Genomic DNA, 15087 nt, shown 5'->3' on the forward strand with positions numbered 1-15087 from the left:
CACTGTTTTGAGGAAAATAATTAGGGGTGCAAATTTTGGTTCTGCACTCCTCAAAAATTCTAGGGGGTGCGCTTGCACCACCTGCACCTCCCTGTTCCCGGGCCCATGGCCATATATGATGAGCTTTCTGCAGTTTCTGTCTAGCAAGTTCCTTCATAAGGTATTGATTGGCATGGGGGCTATAGTAGAAGACAGTTTGCTCAAGGTGGGTTCATACTGGGCCACATGGTTAAGAAGTGCACTTCTTCACCATGCAGCCTTGCCTGTTCCTATACAGTTAACGGTGGCGGTGGTGGTGGTATGCATCATACTGTTTGAAGCTTTCAAGGCTAGTGATACAGCATATATTTGTTTTGTTTGTAATTTTGCTATTGAGAGAGAGAGAGAGAGGTGGTGGTGGAAGAGAAAGGAAAATGGTAGAGAAGAGAAAGTTCACTGCAGCAGCAGCAGCAGCAGCGGTAGAAGTATTTTTTGTTTTTTTTTCCCTCTTCCTATATTTTTATTTATTTTTTTTTTTAGAACATTTTCAACCCTCTGCAGTCAGTAGAATCTGTGGTTTCACTTACATGAATAAAAATAAAATATACTAATAAAACAAGATAAAACAATCAAAGTGATGAAATCTGATTAATGTTTCATTAACCTAGATTCAAATAGCTTTAATTAGCACCTCACCTAACTACACATTCATTAACCACTCACCAAACTTCCCTGCTCAACAGACACTTTAAAATGTTTCTTCTAGAATATTCTGATCATTTTATTTGCTAAATAAATTATTTTATTTTTTTTTTTCAATTAGTTTTACTTTTTTTCTTAAGTTATTTTTGTTTAGTATTACATCCACACTAACATAAATATAGATAAACTACATTGAATTTACTTATATATAGGTGCAGGCATGGCTGTGTGGTAAGAAGTTCGCTTCTCAGCCACATGGTTCCGGGTTCAGTCCCACTGTATGACATCTTGGGCAAATGTCTTCTACTACAGCCTAGGGCCAACCAAAGCCTTGTGAGTAGATTTGGTGGTAGGCAGAAACTGAAAGAACCCCTTCGAATATATATATATATGTGCGCTTTAATGGGGGATTTGGCTGCTATTTCTTAGCAACCCTATGATAAGAAGTTCACTTCATAACCGCATAGGTCCAGGTTCAGTCCCACTGTGTGGAATCTTGAGCAAGTGCCTGCTACTGTAGACTTGGGTTGACCAGAGCCTTGTGAGTGGATTTGGTTCACAGAAAATGAAAGAAGCCCATCGTGTGTGTGTGTGCGTGCACGCGTGCTTGTGTGTGTCTTTGTGCTTGTGTTTGTTTTCCACTACTACTTGACAACTGGTGTTAGTTTGTTTACATCCCTGTAACTTAGTGGTTTGGCAAAAAGTGACTGATAGAATAAGTAGTAGGCTTAAGGAAAAAAAAGTACTAGGGTTGATTTGTTTGACTAAGTCCTTGAAGGCGGTGCCCCAGCATGGCTACAGTCCACTGACTGAAACAAATAAAAGATAATTCTCTAGAGGTTCCCTTCAATATATCATGTACAGGCCCTTTTTTCACTGGTGCTAAGAGTTCACTTCCTGCAAGAGAGACCTAACATTGCTGTATCTATTTGTATGGTTGTTTCAGTTTTGTCTGGATGACAACAGAACATTTTTATTTTTCGCTTTTGCAAGCAGTATTTGAGTAATCAATATTTTGTAGCGATCGGGCAGTAGGTTGTAAAAATAAGCTAAATCCAGGTACCGTCCGAGGAAGCTGGAGAAGCACCGGTTAGTGATGGCTGTGGTGGCAGTGGAGGCGGCAGCAGTGATGAAGTAGTGGTGAGATTCAGTATGGCTGGCAGTAGCAGGGGATTAGGAGAGAATGATGTCATTTCTGAATTTAGTTAGTGGATATGATTCACATGTTAAATTAAAATTTCTTCACGCTGCAATAGTTTGTATGATGTTCAATTAGGGACGAAATTCTTAAGGCAAAGCACATGACGATAAGCAATTGATTTTGATGGGAAGTGTTGTAATCTGACGATTTTCTCTTTCTTTCTTACTCTTTCTCTCCTTCTCATTCTTTCTTTTTTTCTCTCTCTCTCACTTTATCCCCCCCCACCCTCTGCTGTTGTTGGGTTGTCCCATTTAGCCTCAAAAAGACATGATTGATACACTTGTTTCTTGCTTTTAGTAACAAATTACACAGTTCAGCAGTGATGTTTTATATTTTCATTGTTTGTTAGTTTATGCTTGTGTTTTGTATGTATTTTTGTTGTGTATACACCCACACATGTACACACACACACATACACACATGTATATGGACACACATGCCTATACAAACACACGCACGCATGCAGACACGCACACACGTGCCAACAGTCTTGTGTGGGCATTTTGTACAGATAATAAATACAATAATGAAAATGGATGAAAATACCTTGTAATCTTATTCTTGAGAAATGAAGAAATTATTGGGAAATTTTTATATGATGCAATGTGAGAAAATGAGTATGTGTATATATGTGAGTATATATCTGCATGTGAGTGTAAACTACATATGTATACACACACACACACACACTAGCATATATGTGCAGGCAAATACACACACACACACACACTATATATATATATATATATATATATATATATATATATATATGTACGTATGAATATACTCACTCTCATACATGAGCATATATATGTAGGCATGCATATATACAAATATAAGCATATATGTACCCGTGTACGTATATACATATGGACATGTGTGCATTTATATATTAATACTTACACATGAATATATATATATATATATATATATATATATATATACATATATACATACATACACACAAACACACATATGGGTATATGTGTACTTGCATACATATCTGTATATGTTTGGGTATATAGGTGCATGCATACATATATTCATATGTATCTACATGAGCACATATATGTGCTTATATATATATATATATATATATATATATATATATATATTCTTTTGTTCTTTTACTTGTTTCAGTCAATTGACTGCGGCCATGCTGGAGCACTGCCTTTACTCGAACAATTTGATCCCAGGACATATTCTTTGTAAGCCTTGTACTTATTCTATTGGTCTCTTGTACAGGGATGTGAACACACCAACATCAGTTGTCAAACGATAGTGGGGGGGGGGACAAACACAGACACACATATATATATGTATGTATATATATGTATGTGTATATATATATATATATATAGATATAGATTAGATAGATAGATAGATATACATGTATGTATATACAACTGGGACTGTTTTATTTTGAGATTTACATGCTTAAAATGTTGCTATCATTATCATCAATAATATTAAATATGCTAACTTTTTGTTTTTGTACGTACCTGTTGTGTGCGTCACACTTGCTTCAAATAGTGACAAAACAAGAGAGAGGAGGACAGAGAGGACGTAAGAGAGTGAGAAAGAGAGAAAAAGAGACAGTGAAAGAGACAGTGAATGGTGACGGCATTCCTTTTGCGTTTTTAAATGTTTATCACATCGCAACAGAAGTAGATACATAGATACATATACACATAGTTAAATCAAAAGCGGGAGAGAAGAGGAACACAAAGGAAGTCAAAGAGAGAGAGAGAGTGAGAGAGACAGTAGATACATAAATCCAAAGAAAAGTTCATACATAGACACAGCAAATATTGGCTGTCATTTTCACTTTTCATTACCACACAAGGATGACATTAACTCACATATGGCTGAGTACTCCACAGACATGCATAGCATGAACGTAGTTCTCAGGGAGATTCAGCCTCACACAGAATATGACAAGGCTGGCCCCTTTGAATTACAGCTACAACTCGAGACATATACATATGAATGTATTTGTGTGTGTGTATAGTATAGGTTAGTTGAAACATGTTAGCAATAATAAGTGTTGCGTGGTGGAAATAAATGCAATTACCAAATTTTCATTCATAAATCCATTTTTATATCGTTCTTTTGCATTTCAATTTGTACATTTGTACCCAGAAATTTTCAACAACTGCATGCTAGAAGAAATGGAAAAACTAGTAATTTTATCTCCTAAAAATACTGTCCGTCTTGGAATAAATGAAAACGTTCTAAATATTATACCAGAAGTACTTAAAATGTACTTAAGCACAGATTCAGTGTCCTGCAATAATGAAGAGGAGGTTCAGAACTATCCATTTGAATTCATAAACTCACTCACTCCATCCGGTATGCCTCCTCATCGCCTCAACCTAAAAGTAGGGGCTATTGTAATGCTGCTAAGAAATCTTTCGATCAGTCAAGGATTATGTTAGTGGAATTCGCATGAAAGTGCAAAGACTTCATGAACATTGTATAACAGGCTCCATCATTGGTAACAGGCTCCAACATAGGTCATACAGTTCTAATTCCCAGAATTAAACTTAGCCCAAGTGATGCAAATATTCCATTCATACTAAACAGACTTCAGTTTCCACTTCGACTTGCCTTTTTCATTTACTACTTTCACTCACAAGATATTGCTTTTGGTCCTAGGCTACAGTAGTCGATACTTACCCAAGATGCAACACTGCAATAAATCTTGAGACCCTCTGTTAACAAAGTGAACTCTGTGTCTGCATGGCTATATCTGTGCCAATGTTACTATCTATCTTGCATTCATACTGCAGTAATTTCCTTAACTAAAAAATTTTTTAAAAAAATGCTCAAATATCCTTCCCAAGCCATTGGCTCATAAGGCTGGCTTCCCGGATTCTGCGGCAGTTAAAACAAAGGCAGAGTGTATGCAAACAGAAATATGTAACAAAAGGATTAATGATAATCATCATCATTTAACGTCCTCTTTCCATACTAGCATGGGTTGGACGATTTGACTGGGAACTGACGAACCGGATGGCTACTCCAATCTGATCTGGCAGAGTTTCTACAGCTGGATGCCCTTCCTAACACCAACCACTCCAAGAGTGTAGTGGGTGCTTTTTATGTGCCACTGACACGAGGGCCAGTCTGGCGGTACTGGCAACGGCCACTCTCAAATGGTGTTTTTTACGTGCCACCTGCACAGGAGTCAGTCCAATGTTTTGTTCACATCCCACCGGCACGAGTGCCAGTAAGGCGAAGCTGGAAATGATCGCGCTCAAATTGGTGCTTTTTACGTACCACTGGCAAGGGAGCGAGACCGCTGCTCTGGCAGTGATCCCACTTGGATGGTGCTGTTAGCACTTCACTGGCACGGGTGCCAGTCATCAAATTTGGTTCAGAGATCTAATGAATTGTTGCATGCATGGTGAGCAGCAAGAGAGGAAATGACAAGTTGCATGTGTATTCTTAATATATTCTGGCAGATTCAAACATAAATATGCTGATCACTATTGTGTTCGTCACAGGAAAACAGCTTCTCCATTACGACAACTATGTATTCATAACACTCAGTTCAGAGTAGAAGGGATTCTGGGACATCAGTGTTCTGACATTTTGTGTTCTTTTTTTTTCACTGAGAAGTACTTGGAACATGTTATACAGCCAAGTGCTGGAAGTAAAGTAACAAAAAATGCATAATGTGCTGTGTCACTTCCTCTCTCTGACCTTCCTTCCCTCACCCTCCTCTACTCTTCTTTTGCCTTGCCCCTCATGACTGCTACTATCACCACTGTCTTCATCACTACTGTCGTCACGTGTCATCACCACCCTCACAGTTTGCTTCATTTCTAGTTTAGAACAGCAACTGGTATTCGGGCATATCGGACATATCGTTTGACCTTCATTTCTAACTGCTGGATACCCTTCCTAACCCCAAACCACTCGACAGTGTACTGGGTGCATTTTGTCATTGCAACACCACCACTAGAGTTGTTGAATACGTCCTCACACCGATAAAACCAGAACTGTGTTGATAGACCGACAACTACAAACAAAACTAGAGAGAAAACTCACTCAAAATCACTCAACACTGATTATTATTCTGTAGCTCTGTAGTTTTAGTTATCTTGTCTGTTTTAAAGTACAGTATTTTCCATCATTGTCATCTATGTTCAAAGAATAGTCCCCCCCCCCCCAGTCTTTTTAGTTAGTTAGTCTACAATAGAACATGAGTGCTCTTTTTCATTATCAGACTATCGAGTTGAAGTATTAATAATCGCTGGCGTTATCAATATTTGTTTTCATTTTGGACTTGATTAAAAACGTTACGTCAATAGTTTTTCTTTCATTATTCAACTACAGAATATTGCTTTCATCAAATCTTATTATGATTTCAATAGCGTTTAGCCTATTTGCCCTGTCTTTCATGTTTCAATTTCCTACGCTTGCGCTACGTCTCAATCCATCTTAAGACCTCAACAGAATTCTTTAGACACTGCTTGTTCATTTGTACCTCCCCTCACCACATCTCTCTCTCTCTCACTTCCTCCCCCCCCTTCTATCTTTACCATATCCTTATATATACTTTGTTATGAGCTGATACTGAATAATAAAACTTAGAATGAATATATTTATTTATTATGAAAAACGTGGCATGAAACATTGTACTATGGAGGCAGAGCAAGTAAATTTCTCTATTATTAACCTGGTTATCATCAACACGTTTTTTTAAAGCACTATATATGTATTCTTTTATTCTTTCTTTTACTTATTTCAGTCATTTTACTGCGGCCATGCTGGAGCACCGCCTTTAGTCGAGCAAATCGACCCCTGGACTTAGTCTTTGTAAGCCATGTACTTATTCTATTGGAACCGTTAAGTTACGGGAACGTAAACACACCAGCATTGGTTTAGGGTTAGGGGTTAGGGTTAGAGTTAACCTAGAAGGGACAGGCCCCTTATTTTTTGGATAAGGCTGTTGGTAAGTTTTCCTAAGTTACTCCAATCCAGATCTCCAATGCAAACCTTCAGATCAACCTTCTCCTATGCAGATCTCTAATGCAACTTTTTAAAAAAAGAAACAGTCAATGAGTGGAAATAACCAATAAACTGATTCCTTCTGGGATTTCCCAATCAAATTGCCAGCAAACCATTTTCAGCCAAACCAATTTCAACGGATTTCACTCAAATCTGATGTCGATGTTACTTATTTTGGTTTGAAATAAAGCACTTGATCACTTAATAATCCTAGCTTAATCCCTGGCAGCGCCGGGTTATACTGCTAGTTAGCGAGCTGGCAGAATCGTTAGCACACTGGATAAAATGCTTAATGGTATTTCACCCATCGCTATGTTCTGAGATCAAATTCTGCCAAGGTCAACTTTGCCTTTCATCCTTTCGGGGTTGATAAATTAAGTACCAATGAAACACTGGGGTTGAAATAATCGACTACTCCCCTTCCCCTAAATTTCAGGCCTTGTGCCTAAAGTAGAAAGGATTATTATTGTTATTATTATTCAGATAGACTCTTGGATAGTTCTTAATTACTGGTTATTCTTTACTTGAAAGCAGGCAATAACAAATCACCAAAGATTTCAAGTAGTGCCTTTCTCCTGTGACTCAAAGAGACAATACTCTCCTTAGAATGCGAGCTGTACCCAACAATGCTGTCTTCTGGATCCCCTCGAGCCTTACAGCAGCTCCGATATTCTTAATATGTTTTTCAAAGCCCTTGGAAACTGCTCCTAATGCTCCAATTACCACCGGTATCACCATTATTTTCCACATGCCCCATAACTTTCCTATCTCGCCCCACAGTGGCTGGTATTTCTCAATCTTTTCTGTTTCTTTATATTTCACCCTCGAATCACCTGGTATTGCAACATCTATTATTTTTACTCCTTACATTTCACCCTTGAATTGCCTGTTATTATTATCATTATTATTATTATTATTATTGAGTGAGAGAGCAGTGCATGCCATCAAAGTGACACTGGGGTAAAATATACGAAGCCCATTATACCCATCATGACTACCCGTCTGATTAGGGTACACCAGGCACATGCATCACAACCATATGTGCGTGACATGGTGATCTCATATCAAGATAAACAGCGCATGACCTCGCAGGTGGGGCCCAGTTAGAATTTTCTTCAGGTTGAGTAGCCCATCCCGCTCAAAAGGTCCCTGAATAAGGTTTGTTTAAGGATTTTGAGCAAAACACCCATGTTTCCAAAGGTGAATTATTCAAACCCCAAAGAATTCCTCTCAACACATGGCTATGATGCACCCCACTACTTCTGCTCATGATCAGAGAAGCACATATCGTCAGCCACCAAGGGACATGCTCAACTGGTTAAGGTCAAACAACTGACAAGCAAATCTGTGGTATTGAGCAGAATATTTGCTGTAGCCCATCTTTTATACGAAGACAAAACAATGTACATGATAACACTTCCAATCAATTAAGATCAGAAGCCATGAGAGCCACTGCCTGGTATTGCATCCGGGTATTTATTATTATTATTATTATTTTGAAAAAAATCACCATCATTGTTGTCATATGAAAGCACAGCAGGTTTGGTTTCCAGGGTATTTAGGTCTTATCTAATTGGACAAGATAATTTGTACTGATCTTCATGTTTAATTAAGAAATTATTTGGGTCAGTATGTGAAGAGTTAAACCACAAAAACTGATTCAAACTGCCAAGTCTCTAGTTTGTCTCAGACATCAACGAACCGAAAATATATTCTTAATAATAAAGCACGTTAGGCAAAAAAAAAAAAAAAAGAAAAAAAAAAAATTCGTTAAGTATCTTTGGTTATCTTCAGAGAATGAATTAATTTGAAACACTTATGAATGTAGTATTTAAGTGTTATTCATTATACCAGACTACGTAAAAGGATCCATTATAGTTGAAACGGAATAGTTTGTGAATGATCCACTCTGACTCACTATGCTTGTCTTTCTATCTCACATTCACCCACTCACCCTTGTTATCTCTCTCTCTCTCTCTCTCATTCACTCATTCACTGCCTCTTTAGCTCTCTCTCTCTCTCTCTCTGGAGAGACAGAAAGATTGGGGGAGTATTTAGTGCAAGAAATTTTATTGCTAGATATTCTTTTACACAAGTTGATGTCATTGGTTGTCATCGTGGTGGTTTTACTTTTCCAGGCTTTCCATTTACTGGTTGGGTTTTTTGAGGCTGTGCCTTACAGACTCCTGCCCTTCTTTTTAGTGCCCTGTCCAACTATCTTTTACAACATGCAGCCCAGGGTACACAATGGTGTTGATATCATCATTTAATGTCCACTTTTCTGTGCTTGCTTAACTCATGAACTGCTGGGATTTTGCTGTATGTAACACGAACTGCTAAGCCTATTTTGGGTAAAGATCAACATCGATCTATCACTCGAAAAAATACTCAGTCTCTTAACACCTTCTGTGATTGGCTACACTCTTTCCGGGGTGAAAGGGTATCGTGTGCATACATTATACGTCATCAAAATTAGGTCAGATCATGCGCTACTTCCGTGGCCACTGAGATGGCCTGTCGCACTGTCGCGTTGGTCACTGAGGTGGCCTATCGCAGCTTATGGGTTAAAGTCAAATAGAGTTTGTTGAGGCAGATTTTCCCAGCAAGGTAAATATTTTCCCCTAGCTAAGACATGCTTTTCATGGAAGACTGGAAATGATCAGGATCTATTTTAAAACGGGGGCGCCAGTTTTCATTTATGTTTTATGTAGTGTTTTTGGTACGAAAAGACTTTCAAACTTCGTATACTTATCTATTTTGTGTTATAGAACAGAAAAATATTTTTGTATTCGAATTTATTTCATGTAAAAAATTGTCTTATTTTGATAATTTCTACTAATCACTGACGTCTATTCAGTTGAAAACAGTTAGCGCTGTAACGGTGTATATCGTATTAATCCCCTAACTTTAACCCTAACTAGACTGTTAACCGTAACCGTAACCCTAACCCTAAAACTAACCCTAACTCTAGAATCCGAACTCTAAAATTGTTACACACATAGATACGCACAGCGTAATTTATTATATAAACAATATATGCGTATAAATTACGATTAAACTGGATGAAATATGTCACAGGGAATAACATTTTTATGACCGCCCAGCAGTAACTCTATTCAGCTGAATAGACGTCAGTGATTGGTTGAAATTACAGAAATACGACAACTTTAACATGGAATAACTTGCGAATTCCTTTTTTTTGTTAAGAAGACTAAGAGTAAAAGATGTTTTATATGACACATTCTACCAGTGTCCCAAGTTTCAAAGTGTTTCGTTAGTGTTTCGTTAAGAAAATACTGGTGCCCCCGTTTTAAAATAGATCCAATGATCAACCTGGCCTGCTTATTTGCAACCATCACCTTATATCTAGACAAGGATACACATTAATACACACACACACATGCGCATACATACATGTATATGTGTGTGTGTTTGTGTATCAATGTTTGTTTCTGTGTTCAGTTATAATAAAAACAATTTTACATTGATCTGATGGGTAACTCTATACTTTTGTAGAGTACAAGTTTATTATTGTTATACAAAAATGTTGTTGACAGTGACTTTGAAGTTTTGGCCAGCTAAACCATTGTCAGACTGTCTGACGATAGATTAGCTGGCTGAAACTGTGAAGTCACTGTCAACAACATTGTTCTATAAGAATAATAAATATGTGTATATATCTGTGTGTATGTGTGTGTGTATGTGTGTGTGTATATATATATATATATATATATATATATATATATATATTAGAAGGTTTGGAGGTGATGTACAGGAATTATATATTAGAAAAAATAATAAGGTACTCAGATATCTGGATGGTTGTACATTTACAGATTTTTATTAATATGTTATATGTTTTTATAAACGTGACGTATTAATAAAAAGCTGTAAATGTACAACCATCCAGGTATCTGAGTACCTTATTATTTTTTCTAATATATATATATATATAAAAACAAATAGTAAATGAGTATATGCATATATACGTACAGGTATGTGCATACCGACATTCACCTGTATGTATAGGTGCATATCTGGGTACAGGACATTGCAAACAAAACGTAGACGAGAAAACACACAAGCCACATAGAGAACATTCTACTTCATCAGCTACCCCCGTTTTAACACTGGCGTTTCGAAGAGCCGGGCAGGACGCATCGTTAAAACGGCTCTTCCCATGGACCGCAAATTAAATTTGTATACATAAATTAAATCTTGCCATGGAGGAATGTAGTGGCGGACAAAAAACAAGACAGGAAAACAAACAGAAAAGGCTTTACGGCCAGATGAGAAAAATTATGTGTGTATGAACGCTGTGAGGCACGAACTTGAAAGTAGGGACGAAGTAGTTCGCGTGTTTGCTCGGCGATAGCCAAGGAAGAAAAGGATTATTGACCGGAAGCATGTGACCATGCCGGTGTAAGGGGAAGAGAGAGAGTGGTAGAGGGAGAAACAAAGGGAGGACGTAAAAGAATAGGTGAGCAACGAGAGGAGAAGAGAAAGAGAGGAAGTACGAGGGGGAAAAAAGAGATACATAGCAGTAACAGAGGAAGAATGAGAGGGGTAAAGCGAGATACGTAGTAGTAAAGAGGAAGAACGAGAGGGGGAAAAAATGATAGAGGAAGAGAAAGAGAAAGAGATAGAGTAACGTCGTTTTCTACTATAGCACCATGCCAACTTAAAACTTTCTGAATGGATCTGGTAGATGGAAACTGAAAGAAATCTGCCTATATCATCATCATCGTCGTTTAGCGTCTGCTTTCCATGCTAGCATGGGTTGGACGATTTGACTGAGGACTGGTGAAACCAGATGGCTACACCAGGCTCAATCTGATTTGGCAGAGTTTCTACAGCTGGATGCCCTTCCTAACGCCAACCACTCCGAGAGTGTAGTGGGTGCTTTTACGTGCCGCCGGCACGAAGGCCAGTCAGGCAGTACTGGCAACGGCCATGCTCAAAATGGTGTATTTTACGCGCCGTCTGCACAGGAGCCAGTTCGGCGGCACTGGCAACGATCTCACTCAAATGTCTTTATATATATATATACTCTAAAATGCACTTTTCCTCCACCCTTCACACAACCATCACACCAAACTGGGTGCAGTAGTATCTACTCCAACCTAACCATGCAGACGTTATTTTCTGTCACTTCTCATGAAGATTTGTCTTTGTTCTGTACTCTCAGCTTGGCTTACCCTTTTCTCTCACATGTCTCTGCCTGACAGTATTTCAATACTCACAATGTGTGTGTGTGTGTGTGTGTGTGTGTGTGTGTGTGTGTGTGTGTGTGTGTGTGTGTGTGTTGCATGCATGTATGTGCTATGAACTTCTTTTGCAGGTATGTAATATGCACTTTAATGTTTTGTATGTCAAATTGTAAACTAAATCACTACATCAGCTAGTAACAGTTAATATGATCTAATATGTACCAGAGCACAAACATTGTTCAGCCTCTCTTCTTCCTATACCTGCCATAGTTAACTTTGACTATTATCATATATGTATGTGTGTGTGTGTGTGTGTGTGTGATATATACAATATATATGATATATATATATATATATATATATATATATATATATATATATATATCTTTTATTCTTTCTTTTATTAGTTTCAGTCATTTGACTGCAGCCATGCTGGAGCATTGCCTTTAGTCGAACAAATAGACCCGAGGACTTATTCTTTGTAACCTAATACTTATTCTATTGGTCTGTTTTGCCGAACCGCTAAGCTACTGGGATGTAAACATGCATACATTGGTTGTCAAGTGATGGTGGGGGACAAACACAAACACAAAAATATATGCACACACATACACACACACACACACACACACGCACGCACATGATGGGCTTCTTTCAGTTTCCATCTACCAAATCCACTCACATGGCTTTAGTTGGTCCGACGTTATAGTAGAAGACACTTGCCCAAAGTGCCATGCAGTTAGACTGAATCTGGAACCATGTGGTTGGGAAGCAAGTTTCTTACCATACAGCCATACTGTGCCTCATATATATATATATATATATATATATATATATATAATGTTAATTTTTGTTTTTATGTTCAGTTGTAATAAAAACAATTTTATATGAATCTGATGGATTACTCTATACTTTTGTTGAGTACAAGTTTAATTATTCTAATAAGAATGTTGTTGACAGTGACTTTGAAGTTTTGGACTGTTAAGCTACTGTTACCTGGCTGAAATTTTGAAGTCACTGTCAACAACACTCTTGCTTAAGAATGATAAATACACACACACACACACACACACACACACACACACACACACACACACACACACACTTATTTTCATGAAAGATTGAGGAAATTGACACCTCTTGTATGACGGTAATGCTTGTTTACAACCAATTGTATATGATGTCAAGACAGAGAGAGAGAGAGAGAAACATGGAGATAGATAGATAGAGGGAGAGGGAGACTCTCTCCGTCCCTTCACATGTGTACATAACAGGCTTTTTTCAGTTTTCCATCTAACAAATCAATTCACAAGTCTTTGTTTAAGACACTTGCCCAAAGTACCACACAGTAGGACTGAACCTGGAATTGTATAATTGGTAGGCAGACTTCTTAACCACTGAACTGTGCCTCTGCCTATGTTATACAAATTTAAAACCTCTTGACACCCCTAACTACTGTATACACCACCCCACATTGTTGCGATACTCTGTTAAAATCTACTGATGTTATCCCAAGTATATTACTGGTATTGAATTTTATTGATTCTGGTAAGATAGAAAATACTGTTCATATTTATTTGGCCCTTGTAGTTTGTGAAACAGTTAACATCCCTCTTTCTCTCTCTCATTCTCTATTTCCTGTCGTCTCTTAAATCAGATATGTACTATATTCAAGATCTTGTAGCTGATTGCGTGAATTCTTTAGAATTTGTTTAATCGGAAATCCAGTCCTGGTGCCTTGATTGTAGCCTTTTTTTTTCTTTTTTAATACTTTTGAACTGTGTTTACAGATTGGAATCACATTTAACCGTCAGTGAATGTTATTGAGTCACACTTACTTTTTAAACAAACTACAGACTTGGGGTAGTCTAGATGGTAGATAAAGAGGCAGGGGTAGGGTCTAGCTAGGGACCGGGGTGTCAGATATTGCCTTGGTATTTTACTAGTTAACTTCAAATAGCTTTTCATTTCTTTTATTTTTGTCTCTTGGGAGGAAAAGAAAAAGGAAAACAACAACAACAATAATAATAATCCTTTCCGTTATAGGTACAAGGCCTGAAAATGTTTGAGGAGGGGGCCAGTCGATTAGATTGACTGCAGTACACAACTGGTACTTAATTTATCGACCCATGCAACTACTTCAAGAAAAATATTATAAAATAAAAATGTTTTCCTTTATGTTTTTTAATGTTTAGCTTCTGTCATTTTTTATTAAAGACTCCATCATCATCATTGAACATCCATGTTCCATGTTTGCATGGGTTAGACAAGGTCTGAAGACATCTTTGTGTTCTGATGTCTACTTGGCTAAGATTTCTTATACTGGATGCCCTTCTTGAGGCCAACCCTTCTTTTATGTTTTTATTTTTTCTTATTTTTTGATGATGGGCTGAGTTCTGAGCCAGTTCACACTCATACATTCACACATATCTGCACGATCCCCCACCCATCCAAATAGTTATGCACCTGACGGTCAGGCATATATTGTCTTACTGACTCCAGTGTCATATCATAAAGCTTCTATTAACTCTTGAGCGTTCAGATTATTCTGTCAAATGTAATGTTTATTTATTCACTTTATTTTGAATTAATCATGCTTAATCCCATAGCTTTGAGATTTCCATGATGTAATCGTTCATTTTTGATATTGTAGGGTAGGTGTTGAAGTTCTGGATTTGGATCTGGACAGTTTGAGCATAAAAAAAAACAGGCAGAATATTTAGTATAGATACTAAAAGGATTACTATCATCATCATCATTTAACGTCTGTTGTCCATGCTGGCATGGGTTGGACGGTTTCACCATGGTTGGCAAGCTGGAAGGCTGCACCAGACTCCAGTCTGATTTGGCATGGTTTCTACGGTTGGATGCCCTTCCTAATGCCAATTACTCCGAGAGTTTAATGGGTACTTTTACATGCCACCAGTATGGGTGCCATTTGTGTGACACCAGTATCTGCCACGACTGCGATTTTAC

At 37.7% G+C, this 15087-nt stretch overlaps 1 protein-coding gene across 7 annotated transcripts in view; it reads left to right on the forward strand.

Moving 5' to 3' along the window:
* Positions 1–15087, forward strand: part of LOC106869760 (ras GTPase-activating protein 3) — a 198918-nt gene that overhangs the window by 34361 nt on the left and 149470 nt on the right. For 2 of the 7 annotated variants that reach the window (XM_089357839.1, XM_089357837.1), the window contains exon 2: positions 3023–3090. The exons of 4 other annotated variants lie outside the window; for them this stretch is intronic. In XM_089357839.1, coding sequence (XP_089213965.1) covers positions 3039–3090 — 52 coding nt within the window. In that variant the 5' untranslated portion in view covers positions 3023–3038. Of the gene's footprint in view, positions 1–3022; positions 3091–9377; positions 9509–15087 lie in introns of those variants that run through there. One more of the 7 variants, XM_089357841.1, reaches the window with a different exon arrangement.

Source organism: Octopus bimaculoides, chromosome 9, assembly GCF_046866305.1.
Source record: "Octopus bimaculoides isolate indiv1 chromosome 9, ASM4686630v1, whole genome shotgun sequence".
Lineage (NCBI taxonomy): Eukaryota > Metazoa > Mollusca > Cephalopoda > Octopoda > Octopodidae > Octopus > Octopus bimaculoides.